General features: G+C 37.2%; 1 protein-coding gene across 3 annotated transcripts in view; it reads right to left on the bottom strand.

The window, feature by feature from the left end:
- LOC112983671 (single-stranded DNA-binding protein 2) overlaps positions 1–25,789 on the bottom strand; it is a 193,678-nt gene that overhangs the window by 139,950 nt on the left and 27,939 nt on the right. For all 3 annotated transcript variants that reach the window (XM_064499882.1, XM_064499884.1, XM_064499883.1), the window contains exons 2-3: positions 7,100–7,172; positions 1,721–1,782 (exon numbers count right to left, since the gene is read on the bottom strand). In XM_064499882.1, coding sequence (XP_064355952.1) covers positions 1,721–1,782; positions 7,100–7,172 — 135 coding nt within the window. The remainder of the gene's footprint in view (positions 1–1,720; positions 1,783–7,099; positions 7,173–25,789) is intronic.

The raw sequence follows: 25,789 nt of genomic DNA, 5'->3' as shown, positions 1-25,789 counted from the left end.
ACAGATATGGTGAGAAAAATGTTGTAATTCTCATATAGACTTTATGGAGTATGCACACCACACATACATGTTTATAAACAGAAATAGACATATCACTTTCTAGTCAAGAGCTGAAAACACTTACCTCTGTGAAAGAATTTAACTTTCTAAAATGCCTGTGAAGAATAAAGTCCTATTATCTGATTTTCTGAGGCAAGCAGTGCGGTATTCCTTTAAAACCACAGTAGCGTAAACTCAGAAGCAAGTCTAATATATAAGATTTTGGAGTATAAAGAAAATTACTTTAGCTCTGCATTTAACCTCATACCTCTGTGACTGCTGCAATTTACTACCACAAAGCACTGGAAGGGACAGATTCATACGATAATACTTGGAAAAGGCACGAAAATGAAGAGAATGCTGGGAGTTCTTCCAGGGTCCCATACTGTCCTTTAAACAAAAGCTCCTAGAGAAACAAGTGTATGGATAAGAGTAGGAGATAGAAGGGTATGCCATCTTAAAGCTCTTGGGTTATAAAGAGAGAAAGGAAATCATGATACTCTGATAAATCTTTTCCCCCCATCTTTCAGTTACACATGAATCAACTCCAACACACTACAAGTATCTCTGAACTGTTAAGAAATAGTATGTAAGATACTTAACTATGATAGCAATGTCAGCCACAAAGTTTCTAGAATAAAATTATCAGTATGCTAGAACAATTAGAAGAATAAAATCTGTTAGAGTTTCATTTTGTTTCTTTATTGTTTTAGACATAATCCTCTGCAACTCAGCCCAGCACCATAGTTTAGAACTGTGGAAAATGAGACCACTCTGCTGCAAACAATCAAAATTAAGAATAATGCTGATATCAGTGGTATGCAGAACAAGTTCACCTTCTCAGGCTTCCATCACTCAATTAATACAACTAAACAGCAGTGCCTATGAACACTCTTTTTCTTGGGAATTTTATATACAGAAATATATCTCTGCTCACCAATACATATAAGCAAATAGCACCATGCATAAAAAATTACAGTTGAGCTCTGTGTCCTGCCCATATTCTAAACTGAGAGAAACTATGCAAATGCAGCTACTGCAACACCAAGCCCATGTTATCATATACTGCCTCTCAAAAAGGCTGGTAGCTATGGCTCAGCTAATTGCTTTCATATGCTCTTCCCGTGACTAGAATGTGGACTAAAGACTGAGGAAGTGCATATCTATTTGCAGTCTCTCTGTGTGTGTATATATACGTGTGTGTGTGTGTGTGTGTGTGTGTGTGTGTGTGTGTGTGTGTATATATGTATAAAAATTTTTTCAAATGCAGTTATTTAGGACATGGAGAATGATCTCTTAAAGGCACAATCTACTGGAAGATAGTGAACAAAGAAATGCATGCCATCTTCTTTCAAAGCTGCTGTGTTATCGATCTGCTATATAGTATTTCTTTTTGTCCAGTGATGGGGGGGGGGGGGGGGGAGAGAGAGAGAGCAAAAGAGTCCATTTTTTTGGATTGAATATGGACCTAATAAAATTGTAAATAACATTATACTTTGTGATTATTTTTAAGTATATAATATCTAATTTTCTTTCTTTCATCACTTTCCAAGAAAACAGTTCTTGATCCTCATCTTCACATCCTTTTCACAATGTTCACCTGAACTTCTTTCCTCCAGCCATTAAAACTCACAATCAGCATATTCTAAAAAAATCAGAGGAAAAGAAAATTGACACTTACCACCACCAGGAGTGCAAGAATCCTGGGGGCTCCCCCAGTGTGATGTTTTTTTCCCATCTTATCTAAAAAGAAACAATAAAAACTCTGTGAACACTGTGACTAAAAAATATTTCATAATTTATTCAGATAGCAAAAAGGGAAGAATAAAAGATTTTATAGCTACGAAAGGCTTTATCATTATCAATTTGGATGGCCCTATTACTTAATTTATCACACATACTAGTGTAGCTGATACCTCTTATTTTAGCAAAGTATATTTTAGGATTTCTTTTTAGAGATTTTAAATATAATTTTATTAAGGACATATTTTGTATCTCTCCACCATTAAGGTGGGCATTTATTTAAGCTCAAAAATGCACATCACAAAAAAATTGGTTAAAAAATACCCCTAAAAGTTATCTAAAAGATTTTCCAATTTGCCCTAAGAAAAACACACAAGATGCAGAACAAATGTGACTGATTCAGCAGGTGGCAGTCTTCCCTCCACATCCAAAGTGAGCCAATGTTTCAGAATCCTCAAGGAGTACTTTACTGTTAGAGGTAATGTCACAAATACAAGTAACATCAGAGTTATAACCCTTTCTCCCACGATTCGATGAAAATGAAAAACTAGTTTGACTTGGTATGTCTGCATTGGCAAACTCTCTTGAACAGGGATAGACTATCTAAGCTTGCTTTCCTACCTAAGAAGTCTGGTTTATTTAACACTGTTTTCAAAAGAAAGGCAGTTTAAGAATTCTTACTTCACGCTTTAATTGTTGATCAACTAATTCGTTAGACAACATAACACCCTGTGAAAGAATTCTGGCCCTCTGCAGTACTTTACACATCTTAACAATACCATACAATCATTTTATTAACACTATAGTCATCAGCTTACTCTTAACTACAAAACTAAAGAGTTTGGACTACAGTAAATCCAGTATAATTTCTTAAGGAGCTCTGTAAAAAATAACTGAAGATTCTGTAGAAATCCACACAACACTGTTAGGAAGACTGGCTCATCTTAAAACGGGGTGTAAATCAGGGCATTCCATGCACTCCAAACTCCTCCATCTGCAATTACACATAGCATTATCTCCTGTCCAAATTTGTAAAAAATAATTGTTTAAACACTTACTATATTCTGCTCTAGAGACAGAAGTAGTGGCAGATGAAAGTAGCATTATTTTAATGAAATGCTTAAACTGTCTTAATATGAAAGGTATATAAATACATACAAAGGTATTAAAATTCTTAATATGAAAGGTAGTGTTCATACTGCAAGAGGCACTGGTAAATCTGGGCCTTTTCAAAGGAAATAAAACTTTGATTCTCATGTCCAACCTAATTTCCACATCCCACTCTTAAGAATTATTGAATTAAGAAATTTAAACATGTATATGTTCTGTAAATAGTTTGCAAGGCAGGAATATATAATTAGTACCTAAAAAGTTTTCTTAGCACTCATATGAACTTACCTAACATAATTGTGATGTACTATGTAAGTACACACAACTATTCAAAAATCATTCTGCAATTTAAGAATTATTTTGAAAGATAAGCTAGAGATCCTATCACTTCTGCCAGCAAAATCGGCAGAATGAACTAACCGCATGAAGCTTAAAAAACAAAACAAACAAAACAAGCCAACAAAAAAGAACCCCACACATTCACATTCTATGTAACAGCAGTTAAAATATAAAAAGCACCTTTTAAGATGTGGAACATTTGCCTAAACTAACTATGCCAGATAACAACGTTAATTAGAATGAAAGTATATAAATGAAAGCCAAATCTACTAAACAGGTATTTCACACACTTTGAATGCACTCCTCTGAGGGCTGAGTTCTCCTCACACCCATTGGGAATGGGTTGGAAGGACTTGCGTTAACCACCAACACCACACAGTACTCCTGAGAAGTTTCAAAAGCAACAGATTGAAGAAGAGATGCAATATATAGTCAGAACAAAAAACTGTTCCTGAACTTGGAAAATCATTCAGTTAGAGTAAAAATTACATTTGTGTAAAAAGCCCTCAAAATGTCTATGGAGTATTCAAAGCAGGGCTTGATGAGGAAATTACCTGATTCACAGGTCTTACACTGGTCCTTCTTATTGGGACACATTTCATCTTGATAAATGTATTCAAAGAAGGAGCCTGAAGGGAATTGGGAAGTTTGGGGGTTGTTTAAAGAGTTTGTTTGTTTTCCAAAATATAGGTACTTCTGTTTCACCTGGTAGATGTTACTCTGTCTGACCATACAGACTTAAAAAGAATTATGAAGAATTACTAATATAAAATATAACCACATTGCCAGCTGTATCAATTAAGTTCATTATTGGTGATCTATTAAATGGAAAATGCCTACTTTCTGGGCCCAGCCAAGCTAATAGATTTATTCTTCCAAGGCTGCAACCTAACTTCCAGGATGGTAAACCATTAAAATATGCAGGCTAGGGATCAACTCTTTAAGGAAAATGCAGCAGCTTGGACCCCAAGGGAAAGATTCTGAAGCAGAGCAGCTTCTTCCCTTTCAAAAATTTGGGTACCGCATCTGAACAGCTCTTTTCAATCCTTAGAAGAAAATGATGTGGTTTACATGAAATCTAGTTGTGCTGGCTCCTTGCCATTTTGCCAATTATACGACCACTATGTATTTTGGGATGCAACAGCTGTTGAGTTACTTCAATCAATTACTTCAGCCCATGTCTCCTGAAGGGAAGTAATTTGCAGACCAAGAGACAAGAGACATAGTAAATAAACTAAAGAGGTCTCTGCAATCCAGAGACCCAGCAAAAGGCCAGTTGAATTTGTGGTCCTATATTTTAGAGAGATGAGGCAAAACAAAGCTTTGAGGGGTGTACTCAGAAAGGTCCACGAAGACATCTAAGCCCTACTTACCCTCGTCACTGAGACAGCCTAGCAGAGGGCTTCCAGAACATGCCCACTTGTGACTCAGCTCTATGTAATTTGAACTAAGCATTACAAAAATGTAGGAATGCTTAAGACAAGCATCTCCAAGTTATCTAATATCAGAGGGATTTCATGATATCCAACTTAAATTTTCCTTTTTTAAATTTTGTTCCATTACTCTTAGCCACAGTCCCTGGTAGAATTTAAGGAGGGCTCTTGACCTTAGTCATTCACGCTTGGTAGATCACAGGCAACTAGATAGCGCAGATAAGGTATATATGCTTACTTCTTTTATGCCACAAATTCAGTTTTAGAGATGCTCTGAACTATTTCATCTTTAAAAAAAAAGAAAAAATCCAAATTGTTCTGGCAGCTGCAGACTGCCAGAGCAGAGAAGGCACTGAGCCCAGACAGCCGTGCTTTTTAAGCAATGACCAAAACAATATAGATTTCCTCCTATGCCACCTGGGTATCTCCTACACCTGAAGTATTCCCACAACTAGCCTGCCACAATAGGGCAACTGCTTCACGGCACCCATGAGTCAGAAAAGTACAAAGACAGATGGAAAATCAGACTTTCATAATCTCATAAAATAATGGTCTGGAAGACTTTTTTTTTCTTTTTTTTTCTTTTTTTTTTTTTTTTTTTTTTGCACTTCTCTCAACTGCCATTCTCTCATTTTCATCCTGTATGCCAATATTCATTTTCTACAACTAAAGCTGTGGCATGGAGGGGTAAAAGCTATTATTTTGTGGTTTACAGCCCAGGATTGAATGGGCATTACAACGTAAAGGCCTGTCTACTCCACGAGCCACTACCGTTCTTTCTGCGGCTTTTACCACCAACTTCTGTGTTTTAGATTATTTCATCCAAACTGTATTAGCGTCCTGCTTTCACAATCTGAACCTCATTTTATGACTTTCAGCCCCAACAGCATTTTTTCCAGGTTCCTTGGTATGATGGCCGTGCCATTTGTTCCAACCTACAATCATTTACAAATATTATCAGCATAGTATTTGCCCTTCTGCACTGTTAAAGAAGGGGGTAAATAGGCTCATAGCTCTATGTGAAATCTAGCAGACACTTCATACCAATTCAATACCTTTTTATTTATTGCTATGCCCTACTCCTTATCTTTTGACTAGTTGTCCAAATTTGAAGGTTTTGATACATCCTCAGATTATATTAGTTAAAATCTGAGAGTTTCTCTATAGTCCAAATTTAAATTAGTTTTAACAATGAAGTTCAAAGACACTGTATTGAATGTTTTCTTGAAATCCAAATGTTAGACCAGTTACACTCCCGTCAACTGCTCATTTTGCAGATAAATCATAAAAACAAAATGAGCAAAAAGAATCTTGTACAGTATATTATTTGCAAGTGACTGCTGTTTTGCATAAGACAAGATTATACTCTCTGATTTTCTTTCTCTCATATTTCCCCATTACTTTACCAAGAGAGAAAACAATCAAAAAACACACATTAATATAAACATAAATTGATACTACCACAATTTTACCTCCTTTGCCTAACTGTGTTATGTGAATTTTCTATGATAGCTACCACAAATAACCCTCCTGTTCTTCTCCTCTCTCACCTCCAAAAAGTCATCACTAGGATAGTAATTCTGTTAGCTTTTGAAGGACTATTAGTTGAAGCAACAAATTTTTTAAATATAACATCTTGCCTTTTTTTCCTCACTTCTGCTCACTAGCCAGTTATTATAATTGCATCAAAGAAAGATTAAAAATAATAATAAACTGAAAAGACTTCAATATGTTTGATGCACAGGTATTTCTGTATCCCAGAATAAATACAGAATGCTAAAGAAAGATAATTTTTTTTCAATCTTCAAAAGATGTATACAAGTCTTTAAAAGACTATGAAAAATAATAACTATTGTATAATGGGGGAAAAAATCCACTAGCAGTTAAAAAGTGCTTAAGAAATAGGCTCTGAATGGTTATAGTCATAACTGATTCACCAGATGAAAAGAAGTGAAGTGATTAGAAGGATGGAAAGAATATATATTGAAATCGGCACTGGTTAAGAGAATACGAACTGCAAGTATATGACGATGGGATGTAAAATACTTGATTGCTGTATATTTAGGATGGTACATTATTCACAATTGGAGGTATCAACAATAAGTTAGAAGATCATCAAAAAGGAGTACCATCCCTGCATTCTCTAACATGCGTACTTATTAGAGAAAACGGGGGGAATCTTTCTCAATGTAGCAGCAAATCAGAGAACAGTGGGTAACAAATCATAGCAAAAGTAATTATACTATGGCATGTAAAATGACTTGGCAAACCAGCTTTCGCAGAGTCAGAAGTCTATGCTGATCAACGTAAACTGATACTCAAGGTCATCACTGATGTTTATTTTAAATCAACATACATTTATTTTACATGCATTTTACTTGCACACACTTAAAAATTGTGGAAGAAAAAAGAAAAAAAAGATGGGGAAAACATACCTCTGATAAAAATGTCTGGGCAGATTTCTGTGCTCCTACATGGAGCAGATATTCATATACGTACAATGCTAATCTGAAAAACAAATAAGACAGTATTAAGTATTGTGCATTTGTTTGTTCCTCTTTTTAGAACCAAAGGATTTCAGAAGTTAGAGCTGCACGCTACTTCCTTTAGAAAACACTACGCGCGACACATGTCAAATCTGCTGTCTGTACTGAACTTCTAAAACTAGAACATGTAGGTCAATCTGAGCAGAGGTGTTTAAATAGCAGCTAATTAAATATTATTAAAAACCCAAATTACTTAATGTCAATATTTTTAATGATATTTGGACAGGTGCCCAGTTAGCTAACAACAGACCTACTGCTGCTTGTATTTGCCCACACCATACCATGCTTACAGTAAATATAATATATCCATACAGTAACACCAATCATGTTTTCACGTCAAAATTTCGTATGTGGAATGTGTCATGCTGTTAGTTCATCTGAACAATAGCCTATGTTTATTCAAAGAACACACAAACTTCAAGCTGCATAGAAAAAGTAAAAACACAATCCACGGCACTACTGTAGTATAGCCACATCTCTTAAGCAAAGTATAAACAGATTTTTAGATTTATTCAGCCTTGTGCATCTCTGAGCATGACCACCCAGCTACAAATTATTGTCACAGCTCCAAAGGGATCTTCACAAAAAGTGATCTTCAGCAGCCAGGCACATCTCCAACTAATTCAACAGAATTGCGCAAGGATCTTACTGCAAAAAGGAGACTCACACCCTGAGTACTTGTCCACTAGAACTTGGACTGCGAATGCCTTTCCAAAATCCCAAGAACAGTTAAGCAGCAACAACAAACAGCCTCTATTAATATAGACTAGATTTGAATGAGCAAACTAAAGATGCAGCACTTCCTACTCTGCAACTGATTCTCTAGAGAAGTTCCTGCCTGACTGCTTGTTTAAAGTCTTTTGAAAAATCTCTCATTTACTAAGATGTGCATCTCTCATAAAAATAATGATTTAATAATAATACTTAGAAATTGCATATAAAACATTTCAGTTCAAGAAAGAAAAGAACGTCTGACTGCACTTCTTTTAAAACTGCTAGCTGAATTGCTTTTAAGAAGTAATCTATTTGAGTGGACTTTGTGATATACTGCTATTCCTATTTGAAACACTTTATTCTTCATATTCAAAAATATGTTGTTTAACTAAACAAAATAGAGAGGCAGAGAATAATTTCTATACTCCTGTTACTTCTCAAGAGGTTATGCGGTATTAGATAGGATAACAGTCATAATGGCAATGACAGAATAGTAGTTATTGTAGCAACCTAGTATGAAATAGTGTGAAAGTGTGAAATTTTAAAATCTAGGAGAGGTATTGCATAAAAATTGTTTTCATTATTTGTTCATACTTTGTACGTACAATGCTCACACAACTTTATTTTTTATTATAGGAAAAACAGTTTTGCTTTTAGTGTTGGAGAGAGAGTAAAGTTTATTATTTAAACGTATGATTACTACTAGTCTGAAAGCTTGAAAGGGACCATACCCACTGTTTAATTCTTGTATTTTACCAAACAGTTGTAGATTAATTTTATTCAGCTATATTAATAAATGCAAATCTCACAGTGTGATAAGGAGAGAAGTTATTCTAACAGAGCGTGCACTCTTCAGTGCTCAAGTGCCAGACAGCTCCGGTATGGTACAGTGAATGCCTCCTGTAAGTACTGGGGAGAGAGACGATCACTTATATTGGAGTCTCTCTTCCCAAAAGTTCAACTGCACCTGTCAAAAAGAAAGTCAAATCTTGTTGACTTAATTCTTTCCAGTTGAACTGTCATTAACTTTTTAAGCAATAAAAGGTTGTAGACAAAATCTAAGATCAGAAAGATGTCAAAGGCACAGAAGAGGAACTGTTTCTACAATAACCAAGATGACTTATATACCTAGCAACACTTTAAAACATTTTGTGTCTTCTGAGATGCACAATTTTTTTGTTCTTACCAAAACATGAAGCGTGCAGTCCAGATAAAAGGATTTGTGTGATCATATCCTTTCTACCCCACAAATGAAAGCAAAAAGCAGAAGAACCAGGAGTTTATTGCAGATACACCACCTTCATAAGTCTGCCGTCTGTTGAAAGCTTTAGCAAATACTGTACCATGATACCCAAATCAACAGCACAATACTTTAATTCTAAGAAGCTTTGTAAGTCTCATCTAAGGACTCTTGGATTGTAGCTGCAAAACGGTGCATGCCTGCAATGCTCCAGTATATCAATATCACTGCTCTGTGTGCACCTTAGAATGTGAGCACTTAAAAAAACCAAGATTTTTAAAACAACGAAAAAGATAGCCCTAAAAGTTCAATATAAATATACGGAATGTGCCAATTAAGTTGTAATTAAAATTATAACAATATCTCCTACTCTTTGACATGCATTATTACATTGGTTTAAACATACTAACTGTGAAATTAAACGGTGAAACAATTTTGTTTATTAAGGGGGAGAGGAGACAACTTCAGGAAGAGACAAATAATCCAAGTTTTAGGCTTCCAAGATGATCCAACTTTGGTAAACTGCAACTGGGCCCACAGTGGCAAAGGCCTTGCTTAACCCCTTGGACAGGAAAGCCAGGACCACCTTCCATGATCAGATGAGAGACAGATGCACAGCACAAACTAAGCTGATCGGTTCATGTTAGATCTGAATCGCTTGTCCATCCCCAGTTATTATTCTGTCAGGAAGTCTTTACAGAAGTTAACAACATTATCATTTCATTCAGAAATAAATGCATTTGCCACAGAGATCAAAAGAAAGATACTACTGTTTTACTGCATTAGTCACAGCAAAAGGATCAATGAAAACTGATGCTCTGAGGAAAGATAGCAAAGAAATCAAAAAAGATGCAACACAGTGTAGCAAGGGGGATTAAAGGATATAGTAACTTTAACTATGGCATAAGAAAAACTAGAATAAGATAAAAGTGGCCACAGTCCAAGCATATAAAATTAACATAGGAATATACTATTTCACATCTGAGCAGAAGTCTAAGGAAATAATAATGAGATAGTCTTCATCCCCAAGGACTTGGGTTCAAAGTGGTACTTTCAAAGAGAGTATTTACTCAATAAACTGGTGTGAGAGACTGAGTGTAAAAGCAGCAAGCAGACATATATTAAATTTTCATATTTACACACTTCTTGACATCCTATGAGTAATCTGAGGAACAAATACTGCTAATCAATTTATGGGAATTCTGCAGCCATTTTTGTTAGACAGGCCACAGGCCAAAGTTACCCCACCCCAAGGACAGATATATTTCACTCTCGCATATGGCTTGCTGATACACTTGCTCTATAAAAAAGTTACTGCCTGGTTCTTACTGGTACAGTGCTGCAATTTTGCTAAGCTGGTGTGTTCTTCCTGATGTTTCTGCTCTTCTTCGAGAACCTATTCATACATTTTACAAATGAAATAGCCACTGAATTGCAAAGCAAAGAACCACTAAGGGGTCCTAAGTCAACCAGTTATCAGAATATTACCAGGAAATAAATAATCACTGTTAGCATGCTGTGGAAATGACTTGTTAGATGTTAAGGTGTAACTCCTAACTGCAAAGCATTTCAGCAATGTGCCCAGCAATTAAAATGAGATGTTTACCTTCTTCAGTTTCAAGTCAAAAGATTAAGACGACACCGAGCTTTCTATAAAAGGCATTAGTGAAAACCTGAAAGCCTCATGAAGCCATTCACTATGTGTATTTTCTGTATCTAACTTACATGCTCTGAGTCACATTCCCTGCACCACTCCAGTAAACTTCATTGACTGTATGTAGGCTACTAATCTGGCTGTTCAAATGAACATATGCCAGTTGCCTACAGAAGGTATTGTGGCTAATAACTATGTTCTGCTTGCACACCCACATTTCTGTCTGGTAAATACCTGCACAACACACCAGAGAGAAAACTTTGATCCTTAGGTAAAAGTGCAGTGACAGCATTCACCGGCACGGAGGCTGTATCGAGTGCTCAAATTATTAGCAAGAAGTCTTTGAGGAAAAAATTATTTGTAAAGGGGAAAATGGTAGCATCTTTGTTTAGTGCCATCAGAAGATGCATATTTAGAGAAAGTTTCTGTCTCTCAATCCAAGACAGAGCGTTAGCGTTCAGAAAGGCTATACGGCCTTGTCCTTTCTGTTTCACCCTACAGGAGCAAGTATGGCTTAGAGTTGTTGTTTCAAGAGACAGAGGACACACGCCGAACGGCCACTGTTCTCCCTGGAGCTCAAAAGCCAGGCTCAGAAGAATAAGGAATTGCAGTAAGTTAGTGCCAGCTTTCCCTCGAAAACTGCCCAATAAACCTGCCAGAAGCAGGCAACTATTATACATAGTTTCATAGAGCTGAGAAAAAGTGTAGTTACTTTCACTGTTTTATTAGCTACATGCCATAAGTAAAAAAATATGTATTTTAACTGAAGATACAGTTGTGTATAACCATTATGCAGAAAGTCAAAAAGTCAGTGTGGTAAGGGCGAAAGCCTCCAGATCGCCAAATTTGGTGGTGTGTCCAAGCATGTTCTAAGTATTATACTCACCTTCTGATATCTTCTGCACCTATGGTAACCTCACTACCGTGCTAAGCAACTGTTGCCTTTTTTACAAAGTCTATGATGGTGAACTAGTGCAACTGCAGAAATATGTCATTCGATTGCCTAGATGTTAGCACCTCCTTTGCCAGCAATAGCCATTACGCTGTTAACATCTGATGCTGGATTAAATATATATATATACACACACACACATATATATATATAGTTGGAATGCTGTGGATCTGAGTACTGCAGAAATAAATTTAGCATTTTTGGATTGTTAATAGACTTTTTAAAGCTAATTGTGTATGGAAAGTTCTGCAGACAACATACAGCCCATAAAACACAATATTAAAGTAACAAAAATTACATTGAAAGCTAATAAATCAATATCCATAGATAATTTTTAGTTTGTGTGCAGAAGAGTGAACCAGCTGAGCAACATTTAAAAGTAGTTCCGTAGAAAAGATCTTAAATGTCCCTTTCTGTGTTTCAGGAGACTTGGAGTATTACAAAATCACTACCTTTGACCCATACAAAGAAGCAGCATTTTTTTATTTGTTAAAAAAAAAAAAAAAAAAAAAAAGGCATTCCAGATCCTGAGATTCCTAGGAATCTCATCGATTTAATATCTAACATATAAATCTCATTCTCTAAAGTAAGAGACAGAAGCAATGGCCCATATTTAAAATATAATACATCAGCTAAAAAACATTTCAAATTTAAGTTTCTTGAGAAAACTTTCTCAAACCCATCACTTCAGCAGTTTTAAAACTGTTTTGAAGCTCTTGGTGGCAAGCTGCTTTGGGTCAGTGTCAGCTAACAAGGGTAAACAGTTTTTCAAAATGTTTCATATTTTTAACAGTCACGTATGCCATGCCCAAATCATCCTTTCTCCCCTATTTGATCATACTGACAACCATTTTTCTAGTACTGGTGATTAAGATGATTCAGTCAAGCCTCAGTTACCCATCAGAACAGAGGACTGGGACAACAGATAACGCAGGCTGTGCTGGGTGCAGAAATGCTTTGCTGCACAAAGTCAACACTGCAGATTCATCTGTGCGCCTTCTGAACTCAGCTTCGTTGTACAGTGGAAAGATCAACTTGTTTAGATGCAGCATCAAACTCAAACTATACGCAAGAATTTGCTTACACTTTTTCATTTGCTTACACAAGCTCATTAATGATGGCCTCAACTTTACAGTGATTTATTTGTACACACACCTTAGTGCATTAGCTCACCCAGGCATCCTGTTTCACCTACACATAATTTACATTTTTGTTTATTTAGCTTGAGGCCAGTAGACTGCTCTTTTCAAGAGCGTCTAATCATGCCATGTTTTTCCAGCTCAAAATATTATCTATGTTAATCTTAGTACTCTCTATCCCACCAACGATGTGATGGGTTTTCTGAGAAACACCTGGGTATTAACTAAAACACAAACATTGGTCTGAAGAAAGAGTATGTCCCAAAGGTAATACTAAATGTTTGTTCCACTATGTACACTGCTTTTTCTGAGTGATCCTATCACAACCCTACAAACACAGGCAGCATAAAAATGTGTGTATTTGACATTACCCATTTCCACTTATTTCTCCCTCTCTTTGTAGATTGCAGAAAGTGTTCTCCCTGTACATATTTAATTATTTGGGGCTTATACCTGATGATATATTAACCAATGAACTCAGTGCCTTCCATTAGAGTTATGATACAAAAGGAGCAAGTGATCCTCCTTTTATTCTGGTTTTATAGAGAGTGCAAGTCTTCTAGCAGCATGATTCTGGGGAGGCACTTTCACTTCTCTTCTCTATTCTATTTGATTGCTTGGAAGACATCCTGAAACTATACCTCATTAATTTTGGTCTTCCTCTCCTTGATTGTATATACGATGTCAAGTGCTAAACACAGTTGTAACCTAGTAAGTGCCCTCTTACTCGGGTGCTATTAGAAATAATGTTTTTCTTTTCAGTTTACCCATACACTTAAACTCACAAATTCTTTTTGTGGGGATAATTTCACATGAGTTTACTACTTAATCTCCTACTATCTATGGATTTCAGATGCTAGCAAGACTGCTTCCAGCAACACATTAACTTCTGTACCAGTATCCAGCTAAAAACTGAATAGATATCTGGTGTCCATTGATCTCCTTAAAAAAATCAGAGATGCATCTTCTGGTGATGTTTGCAGTCTCTCCCACAAGCATTTAACTGACCAGGGTTTTACATATCTGCTAAAGTTGTCTTGGTTTGTGCTAAAATGTCACAATGCACAGTGTTCCAAATACTTTCATTTGACTCTTACTGAGTTTCAAATTCATTTTCCTCTCAGGTCTCAGCTTATAGAAATTACTACAGATCTAAAATATTGCACTATTAAAACATTCTTCTGTAGAATTTATTCTGAATGGGGTAATTTTCATTCCCAAATGGGAATTTCCAAATTTCTCAAATTCTAAATGCTTCATCAAAAAGTAGATTTTCTTGATGACCTCTAGGGATTCAAATCATACCCTTTGTTCTTTTTGCACCTATGTTTTGCACATCTGTTCCTCAAAAAGCTTGCCAGCAGAATTTCACAGGCTTCCAGTTCCATGGTTAAAAGCAAAGCAGTGCTCACGCACCTGGAAGTTCGCCTTTTCCAGCTCTGTCTGATGATATAACAAAACACAGCATATCTTTCTACAAGCCTTATTGTCTTAGGTGATTACAGCTACAATTCCTACAGTATGGCTATGTGAAAACTGTTACAACATCTCAAGTGCATCAACAACTGCAACTGTCATAAATAAGGCTACCTTTACTTTCATTTGCAAATGACAGATGCAGATAAAGAGTGAAATGTGCTGGAATTAATTCCAGTTGACTTTGCATTTTCTAAGTGTTTCTTCTGTAGCTTTTAACTGTCCTTTCAGTTTATTCAGTTGCCACTACCTCTGCTTAACAGATTATTTTTTTCTGCAGTTTCCTCTCCCACCTTCTTGCTTCTCCCCCAACTTAATGTCATCAGTCTAGAAAGCTACATCATTTAAATATAGAAAAAACTATTTGCAGTGTGACTTCAGGAATGCTACTGGTGAAAGACTGCATCGTCTTCCTTCACCCTTGGGCCCAAAGCGGTAGGAAGCACAAACTGTCCGAGGCTTATTCTAGACTAGCCAAACTGTCACTGTTGGAGGTTTTTTTTGTCATCAAGGATGATTATGCTATGGCAGAGGAAATGAGTCAAGCTCTTTGGGTGCTCCGATGAGTTGCAGAGACCATGCATAATAAAACGCCTTTATCATATAATTCTCAGGGCTGTCCAACATTAAGACAGTCTGCTGATGATGTGGTCTTTGCTCTTCCTGCTTTTCTTCCTTGAGGATATGATATTGACCCTGAAATAGGCCTATTTCTTCCTTTGTGGTCAGAAAAGAAGGCTGAGTTCATCCACTGACTGACACTGACAGTGAGGAGCAAGCCTTCGCTTCCCACTACCCTCATTTCTTCTCCCATTCCCAGATAGGTGGTTAGAAAACTAACCCAGGAAAAAAGAAGAAAAAAAAAGTGAACAGATTTCTGCTTGATTAGTGAGCTGAATCTGCGCGTTAAGAGTCAGACAAATGCTAGAGCTGCCACAAAGCAAGCAGGAGCAGTCCTTCTGGCAGGGCAGAACTGCCCGCACGTCTCTGCTCGCACCTTCGGTTCTTCCTTGTGGCCAGCATCTCACACTTACCAGTTTCTAGAAACAAACAAATTTTTAAGGTAACCTCAAAGTAGTTCCTTGAGCAGTCATTCTTCCTTTATCCATGTTTCAGTTAAACGCATAAACTATTCAACCTATCTTAACTATCAAATTTGCTAAATGGTGGCTGAAAAAATGTTAAACAACAAAACACATTTTAAAATGAAAGTAAAGAGAATTCAACACCTTTATAAATACATGAGGCTCCACCTCTTTCTGGTAATAAAGGTGCTAACCTTGGTCTTCCCTGCTGCTTTCAAATGGGATAGTAACAGGTTTTTACATGCTATTTTTTCCCTAGTATGTAATTTACTATAGTTAAAGAGTTTAATGCAATGCATCCGGCCCTAGCAGTAAGCAGAGCTAACAGCATGTAACTGTCCTAGGGAGAGCCACTCACAGAGAGTAAAGCACAAACACAGTCCTTAGAAACCTACAAACTTTAAAGCTATACATTTGCTCCAGGATTACCAGTAGGTGGTATCTAACTCAGCAGCTAGCATATGACATTTCTTTGTAGACTTAACCACTTGTTACATATGACAAAAGGTTGCTTTAGAATCCTTTATCAACGGAAACCACGGCTGACACTGATCCATGACATTGAAAACACTGGAGTTTGTTGCTCACTACCTGTCACTTCTCACTTACTACATACAAAGGAAAATTAATTTGCAAAATTTGTCAGTAACTTAAATGATACATTTTAAAATTGTGTATGAAGAAAAGATACCTTTGCATTTATACACCAACAGAAAAATAATGATTGCCTTCTAACTAATCCCTTCATAGCATGCACAAGCTGCTAAGAACAAAGCAGTTGCATGCCCAGTGCTTCAGCATCCTGCCTAAGCACAGACAGATGATGCCTTCTCAAGATAGAAAGGCTTGAGAAGCTCCTACTCTCAACTCATTACTGCAGTCTTTTAGACGGGATAGCCCCCCCTCCCCAAGGCATGATGCATTAGTGAGTATTGCAGGAGCTTCCAGCCTGCTTCAGTTCAAAGTCAGCCAGGTTGCTTTGATTACGTGCAGCAGCAACTGTGGCCAAGACAGCTTATATTGCAGACATGCCAATGAGAGGTTGCTGTGGCTCTGTTGCAGTAATAACTTCAAGCAGTAGAGTAATACTATCTTAAAATATTACAACTGTTCCTAAAGCAACTGCCCACCCTACAGCAGAAAGACCTTCTATCTTGCTTTCAGCAGTACCAGAAAAGGCAAGGACAAGGGAGGAAGCATGAATGTATACAGACAGTTCCCCACCAATGAATTAGATTCGTCTCAAATCAGAGCTGCCCGGAAACCGCCACATGAATCTGTCCTATTTTCTGCACAAGGCAAGTAGGACATAACTTGATTTCATTCAGTATCTGGCTCCCAGAAGAATCCATGTTTTTGCCAGTAGTTTTCTTTGCTCTTTTCAGGAAGTGTAGGTTTAATACCTCTGCTAATCATGGTGGGTCCACAACAAGGACTGCCAGGCATTACTACCATGAAGCCTCCTCTCCTCTCCTCAAAGCTGTACAGTGAGACAGCAAGAGACTAATATCCAAGTTGTCACTACGTGAAGAACTGGAAGACGAGAACTCCCGGAGTCACACTGCCTATCCTGCTTTCAGCGGTCGCAGGGTCACCCAGAGCACGCTGCCCAGGGTTGTGCCCAGATGGCTTTTGAATATCTCCAAGGATGGAGACTTCACAACCTCTCCGGGCAACCTGTTCCAGTGCTCTGTTACCCCCACAGGAAAGGAGTTTTCCCTGCCTATCTATATAAAAAGTAATGGCTGAAATAATTTCTGTGAATGATTATGAAATGAGAGGAAGTTCTGAAAGCATCAGAATAAGGCTAGTGGATTCCAGAAGTCAAACAAATTCAGGGAACAGGTAGAAAGAGTTTCTTCAAAAAATAAATAACCTAAAGAAAAAAGTACAGGACAAATATTAAGTGATTCAGACTATATTAAAAAAAACTCAGTGGCAAATATCACATGGAAGAAAGACAGGAAGTATAATAAGAGGCCACTCTGGCTGCATCAAAATTTCCTCGGTAATCCAAGAAAAAGAGGTAACAACAAAAAAGAAAACATATAACTGAGTATTAAGGAACACCACAAGCATGTAGTGACAAAACCAGAAAGGCCAGAGTGCAAAGTCAGAAAGGCTAAAGTGCAAAGGACATTAATAAGGTAGCAAGAACACCCTCAGTATCACCAAATAGATAGAGTTCTACTATTAAATGGGGAAAAAAGCATATAGGAATGAGAATGTAGAGAAGTCTGAAATCTGAACGCCTGCTTTGTTTCCCCCTTCACAAAGTAGGGAAAAAAGATCATTATTTAAATACGACGACAGGAACACAAACAGTAATAGGAAACACCAGCTTAAAGAATATTTTAGTAAGACAGCTGTATTACAGTTGGGAGGGCTTGAAGACGTTCCCTCAACAGTGCTAAGGTAAACAAGCTGAAGTATTTTCCGAACCTGGAAGAACTGAAGAAAGGTAAGTCTAGTACACATTTTTGAAAAGAGAAAAAGAAACAGCCCATGGATTTACAGAATACTCAGAAATAATCCATATCACCACAAAGTTTTGCTTTTTAGGATCAGACAAGCCATAAACATAACATTGGCTCTATTTTTTAAGGACAGATCACATTAATTCCACTTTAATAAAATATTATTTCATTGTCTAATAGAACAACTGGTATTGTTAGAAATGGGGAAAGCAGACCTCAACTGTAGTCAGGGGAGGAAACATGCCCTCAGCGTAAAGCATCCCAGCCTCCGGGAAGGGTGGCATCCAACGGCTGCTCTGGCTGCAACATTACAGCGTCCAAAGTTTGAGACCTGCTTTGGTGCTAAGGGCAGTTTGAGCATTGGCAGAGACTGTGATCAATCTGCTGGCACCAGGAGGTGTCAGTTTGGATGTCAGCATGGAGTCAGCAGTAGATTCATTACTTGTGCAATGCCACTGCTTTGCAAAAGCTGGAGCCTGTATTTCTGAATGTCTTGCCAACGCATGTGTAAGAAACACTCAGCTTTTCCCAAGTCCCTCCCCTGCCCCCTCCCAGTTCAGAATGGCTTTCCCTTATTTATTTAAGGGGCTGGGCCATTGCCTTTAAATACTTTCTGATTCCAGAGCTGCAGATAACACACTGTCAGCTATGACATTAACTTTTATGCAGTGCTTCTGTTCTTCCTCTGTCACTTGCTCTGCAGAGGTCATGAACACCCCTTGCCTGCTTAACAGCACACTTACTGAATGGGGCAGGCTCAATTAACATCACAGCACTGAGGCCAAGAAAAGCTACTATAAAAGGCGTGCTATTACTTTCACCTTTCTGAACTTTGTGGTCCAATAAGGTGACAACTAAGCATCTGTTTGAATTGGAAAGTTTCCCTTCCAAAATGGCCAGCTACTATGCTGACCCTTGGGAAGAATCACCCCACTGCTTTTAAGTCTGCTATCCCTCTTGGGCAAGAAGTTCTGCACAGGGGACCAAAGTGAAAGAACTCAAGGCATTTCCCTAAAAAACAACAATAAACAGGTACTCTAGAGTATAGGTACAGAAAGCTGGAGCACATGAAACTTGATCCTGCAAAACTTCATGCACAGTATTCCTGCCCAAATCACTGCAATTTCCACCCATGGGTCAATTGCACACAATTTCATATTATCAGACCTACCAGCTGGCATATGGCTGCCAGCCCTATTACACCTGTCTGCTGAATTCTTGCACATCTGGCCAACCTGCTGGAAGGCTATAAGCATTTGCCTGCAATTTGTCCCTTTGGCTGACAGAGACATGCTGAGTAAACAGCTGGGGGTATTCTCTTGCTGCTCCCCATGCTGGATCAAGGCCAAGAAGGATTAGCCAAGATCCCCAGCTTACTCACAACATCTCCACTCAGTTACAACTCCAGATAAGCTCAAGCACCAGCTACAAGCAGCAGTCCATGCATGACAAGTTTGTTGAGCTTCAAGTCTTCTCTCAAACTGCTCAGGGCATAGCGTACAACCCAAACGCACATATTTTACAGTCTTGCAGATAATTTGCTTAGATTCCAAACTGGAAGTTACAGGAAATATTTTATTTTGAAAAGTCATTAAAAAAAATACTATTTTCAATCTTCTCACAGAATTTTTTTTATGAGAAGAATTTCACCAGTAGAAGGAAGATACTTGAAAATCTGGCTAACAAAGAGTTGCTTCACAAAAAACAAAATAGTAACAATAGAAAACCTGCAGCTCTGAAGCCACATACCAAGAGTGTGGCTAGAGAACTTCAATGCTACCTGACCAAATTGCTTCTACTTGCTGGTTTTTCAGAGGAAGAAAATAGATACTGGACAACAGGGATGATAGTATTTGATTCCATACTGATGGCTGATATTTAGTGGAAGAACTGATAATTGTATTCTTTTCATAATTAAAACAAAGAAAACCAAGCAAACCAGTTATGAGACAATCTCTGGATAATCACTTCGTATTTCTAAACCAAAATTTAAAGGATCCAAGCATCAAAAAGACTGAAATTCTACCATGTGTAGGAGACAATTCGGATTTATTTTACTGTTACCAGTTATGAATGCAATTCCATATAGCACCTTTTCAATTCGGAAAAAGTTATCTTAGATGTTGCTTTTTTGTGTGCCTATGTCCCCAAATTCTATTTTCTCAGTTTTGTAAAGTAGGGATTGTTCCCCTACTAAAAAACCCATTGCCTTTTGATGGCATAAACCAATTCAGTTTACAAGTTCACTTATCGACACGTATTATGGAGGCAGGTCAGGAGATGCAGACCATAAGCCAATGTCATAATGCCATGACACAGTGCTACAGCACGTACCCAAAGCGTCAGAATAGTCAACTGTCAAACAGAAGACTCCAACAGGCCGCAATCAGGTTTTAAGATGCCAGGACTTGGCATCAGTTCCAGAAGGGGGGAGGAAAGCAGATGGGGTCCTGGCAGCAAAACAGTTTAAGCTTCCAGAAGTTAGCATCAAGGCTTCTGCTCCAGTAGGCTGATGTGCCCCAACACTGCACAGCTATTAATACGGCTGAATGAGTCTACACCTGACCCCTCTATGGAAGTGCATTTGACAGCACTAAATCCCACTGGGATTAGCAACAGTGGCATACCAAGTGTAGCGAAGAAGTACTACAGTTAGCTTGTGACCAAAAGGAATAGGATACTGAAGACATCTTAGTGGACTCAAAGTGTTAGATTTAAAAAATGCTGGAGAGCTTTTTGCAAGAACGTTAGGGGTGGAGGTAGTTTTGCTAAGGAGAGCTGCAGAACAATTTTCCAAGATTTGATCAGTGCTAAGGCATTTTATGTAAACATCCTCTGTAATAATTGCACAAAACAAATTTAACACTCTGTTTTCAGATGCACTCAAGAATAATTTATTTAAATACAAATACTACTTTGCTCACTGCTCAGGTTCAAACTACCGCTTGAGCAGTACTTTTAATTTCTTCTCAGTGACATTTTAAAGGATTTTGATCAAATTATTTCTTCAGAACACAGATAAGTTGAGTAAAAAGACTTACACAACTTTCACATAATTTTCTCTTCTCAGTTAAATATGAATATTAACTTTCAGCAAATACTTGTCTTTAAGAAGCTGTTGACATGCTACTCGAAATAGAGAAAGAGACCTAAATTATTTTTATGGTATTAAAAAGATCTGATCTTAAGCCAGAAAGCTATGCACATACACACTGCAATGGTTTTGCTATTCCATATTCCCTGTATTATCTTCATCATCCTTTCTTCATTTTATCTGTTTGTTACCAGGACAAAAAATTCATCATGAATTCATCTTGAACTCTTAAGAGCAGATTCTGAAATAAGCAACAGTCTGCTCACCGTAAGAGGACTATGAATGAGAGCAGGAGATTCCGCCTTGCTGAATTCTATCCAAAATAAGACTTAGAAGACACCTAAACTTTAATTTTTTGAACTGCATCTGCAGAGGCAAGGGAAGAGAGAGACACTGTTTATGACTGTCTCTTCTCCAGACTACCAGCATTTATCTATATGAAGCTGCAATGAAAAGTTAGTACTACCAGGAAGAAAAAAGGCTTGAAGACTCCTCAAGAGGCATTGTACAACCTTCTTCAAGTACCATCTGTCAGAGAAAGCTAGGAAGTCTTTTACTCTTTCCACCAAACTACATTCTTCTCTTTACCGTTTTACATTAAAAAAAAAAAATCTATACTTCCCTGTTTTCATGTCTTTTACACACATAATTATCCAGAAAGGCTGGATGCATAGAGATTTTTCACAACCACTTGAATGTGACAATGCATCATGATCAAGCAAATACGAAACTATATAATCTTATGCTACATAAAGATTGTAAATGCTAAATTAAAAAATTGATATATCAAGCTATAAACTCAGCATGTATATGCTTTTCTCAAAAAAATGTTAATTCAAGCTTTTGAACAACTGCAAACTATGAGTGAAGAAAATTATATTAAACTTGCAATCAATCAATAGCATTAAAAAGGAAAGAAAGACAACAGAAAAGGTCACTTATGATTCATTAGTAAAGTCTCCGGTATTCTGTATTAAATGTTCCCTTGAGCCCCTAAATGGGACTCAAAAATGTTTCAGTCCTCATTGCAAACACAGTTTAAATCAGTGGGCTTACAAACCGCCATACTTTCTTGGCAGAATGACAGTCAAATCATGGTTATGAAACAGACTGTTAGTAAAAATCTTTATTGTTTGGATGAAACTTTTGTACAAGTCACACCAGAACATGGCTAATGGTTACAACAAAGCTTCTTCCTTTCCACCCTTAAATTCCAGTGAGATTTAGCAACACAGGGAGGAAATCGACCTCTGCACATAGTGATCTCATACAAGACATATAAGAATAATCCACCTTATTTTCAGTTTATTACCCTGGGCCCTGTATAAACCGTGAATACTTGGGACTGAACACAGATGACTGACAAAAATAATTTCACTCGGAGTATTTTTGCCCAATTTCTCTCTAGAATGAGCATGCTGTATGCCATCTCTGCTTTTTTCCAGTACTGGAAAATACACTAAGCAAAACAAGGCAGGCAGGAGGGTGCAACAAAGGAAAAGGCTATCTGTAAAGGTTGACGAATCTCCACCCTTGGAGGCTTTCAAGACAGCTCAGCTCGACAAAGCCGTGGCTCACCTGAACTACTTGCTCATGATGGTCCCACTTCAAGCAGAAATTTGGACTAGATGACCTTCAGAGATCCCTTCTAACCAACATTTCTATGATATTATGAACTGTTTCCAAAGAACACATTTGCACCATCTTCTCCAGTAAACTTTGTCGTCACATTCATTTTGTTCAACGTCCTGCCCGCTCCACACCCAAAGCCAACACATCCCTTCCATCTTGCGTGAAGCAAACCCTTAAAGTAAAATTCCCCATGTGTCCAGAGATTACCTAGTGTTATAGGATACCACCAATCTGTCGTAATATGTTTCCTAGCATAATAGAGTCCTGCTTCTGAATGTAGCATCTGGCCTGGCATTTTTGCTTCTAAATATAAAATTATTATTAATAGAAGAAAAATAGTAAGCATGAAGAAGTTTCGCTATAGAGATATTTCAATAAAAAGAGAAGGGAAGTCATCTTAGAAAAAGAGGAGATATTGGTGGGATTACATCAGAAAAGAAGCTCAAATCTGTTCTTCCATTGAAGAGCTGCTGAAAACTTCTTCCCAAATACACACTGGAAAAGGGTTTCCCAAAAGGCTAAGCGCTGAATATCTTTCAGATCTGTCTCAAGGTTAGAAGGGACAGGCCAGCTTAAACAGAGGAAAGGATGGGACTCTGCCTGAAAGGAACAAAAGCAATTGGTGCCCACTACCATTAGCCCAGGAAATACCGACCTCTTTTTGTCAGCACAGAAAGGAAACAGACTGGGGGGAGTGGGTGTGAAGAGCCACCTCTCCCATGACCAGAAGAAAATGCTTCATGGTAACTATACCATATTAATTTAATATGACATAAAATGTATCTGGAAATGTTCTCTTCCTTGAAAGAAGAGGAAAAAATAAAAAACAGAGCTCATGAGAAAGAGCACATATATACACAAATCTCTTACGTTAAAACCAAAGAAATAAACAAAACACAACTGCCTGCTTAAATACAGAAATTAATTTTGGTTAGGAATACTATTTTGGGCTCCAAACCTGAACATAGCTTTGCACACAAGGTATAATATACCCCATCAAATTATTGATGCTTGACTTGGTTCTGTGTATATTTAGCAAACATATTAATTAAATTTTTAAGTTTCCTTTATTACTATATTACAAGAAGACAGCTTGTCAGCACAGCACTAGGCTTTCACAGTTCTGGATTTCACTATCCAAAGGTGTACCCTGTTTCTGTCCCTTCTCAGCAGGGTTTTATTATAGGGCTGTAGTCAAGTCCTGAGATTACATTTAATATTAAATATAAAGTATTTATAAATCTGTATTAAGTATTAAATGTTTAATAAATATTTTAACAAATAAGCATTTGTTACAGATTTTAGTACAGCACAGTTAGTCAAAATACTATCCATAACACCTTCTACTGGTGCGCTTACTGCCGTATATAATACACACTATTCATGCCTGTAACTTTATTTAATAACAGACACTATTTAGTTATTCAGCCCCCCATAAACAAATTATAAATATACCCTTACTATAAAGCGTGAGGGGGCTGGCATTACTGAGATCTTTATTTACACACAAAATATTCTGCAATATTTTCATTGCTGCATTAAGAACTAAACCTGCTTTATAAAGAACTTAACAGTAATACACATTTTGTGATATAAAATACAACTACATGGTATAGCCTATCATTTATTACAAAATCGAGTAATATGCAATGGATTTCCCCCAAATTAATGTGAAATGGTGAGATTCCCCTGTAAATGAAACTAGAATCATGTTTATATAGCACAAAAGAAGCATTTTATCCCTGTATCATTGAACTGTTAGATAAATCTAGGTTTTCACTTTGGGCATTTAACTACCCAATTTTGTGAGCAAATGAGGTGTTACCCAAGCAGGCTCTGCCTTGGAATCTCTCACCAATGAGCTGAAGGCAAATTTTAATACTGACTCCTTAGTAGCAGCTAGGCCATACGCTAAATTCTTCTGCAAATCCCACTTCCTAACTCTATGATCTGTACACACTAAGACCTGTGCATAGCTAAGATGACAGGTTGCCTCCAATATAGTATTTATGAAACTCATATACACCTTCACTGCCTCAACATTGAACTATAGTCAGCTTTTGTTTTTTCCCCATTATTTGAGAAGTCTTTACTGCTTCCTTCAGTAACTTGCAGTTCGTAGAACTGCACACGCAAAATAATTTCCAGGGCCAGAAGCTCCATGCCATGGTGCTCCCATACAGATAAAGCCAGATGCTGAAAAGCCTACACAACTATTTTCATATTTCTCTGTTCACACAGAGGTTGAAGAGTCTTAGAAGTACTCTATTTAATGACATCTTCTTGGACAAGACTACATAAAATCTCTTTCTTGCTCAACAGGTAATGAAAATTTTAGGAAAATCATATATTTCATTATTCCCTCATTTGTGCAGGAAAAAAAAGCTTTTAAATGTAGACTTTGGAAATAGTACTGTATGTTAACTGAATGTTAATATTCATGTTCTCAGAGTAGCTGGCGTTCTACAAATTTTTAGTATTAAAATCAGTTATCATCATTATTATTTATAAGGCATTCTGAAACTCCTCGCCCTGTACCGGCTTGCCATTATTATAAATGCTATTCTTCACATTTAGGAACTACCCTAAATTTAAAGCAAATACTTATAATGCAGCAAAAAGTAAGAAAAGTTCTTTAATGGCAAGCCACAAGAAACAAAACTTTTCTAAATAAGTTTTCTAATCTGCTGTTTGTACCTCCCTTCCCTGGGATATTTCTCCATTTATTCAGTGAGTAAACAACCATAGTGTTGTAACAGTGCTTAAACTTCTGACATTTTTTGATTAAACTCAAAATTTTCTTTACAGAAAATGTGCTTTTAAAATAACATTAGGAGACCTAAGCTCTATTTGTAAACAAAATTTAAGGAATGTCTTTGGACAGGATTTAATATGCTAGTCAAATTTCTGTTTTACTCTGCCCTAAACATCATCAAACTAGTCTGATGAATGAACTGATGATGTAGATGTTAAAGGTCAGAAATAGCTTACAAGGTTCAGTTAATTACCAGCATATTACCAACATATCAAACTGCATCTTGCAAAGTCCAGAGGCATGAATAAGGTTTTTTCCAGGTGTAAGTCTTTGTAAAGCTGGTATAATAATTATACTGAAA

This window comes from Dromaius novaehollandiae, chromosome W (genome assembly GCF_036370855.1).
Source record: "Dromaius novaehollandiae isolate bDroNov1 chromosome W, bDroNov1.hap1, whole genome shotgun sequence".
NCBI lineage: Eukaryota > Metazoa > Chordata > Aves > Casuariiformes > Dromaiidae > Dromaius > Dromaius novaehollandiae.
The sequence above is the reverse complement of the archived record's forward strand: the minus strand, read 5'-3'. Positions and strand labels throughout refer to the sequence as shown.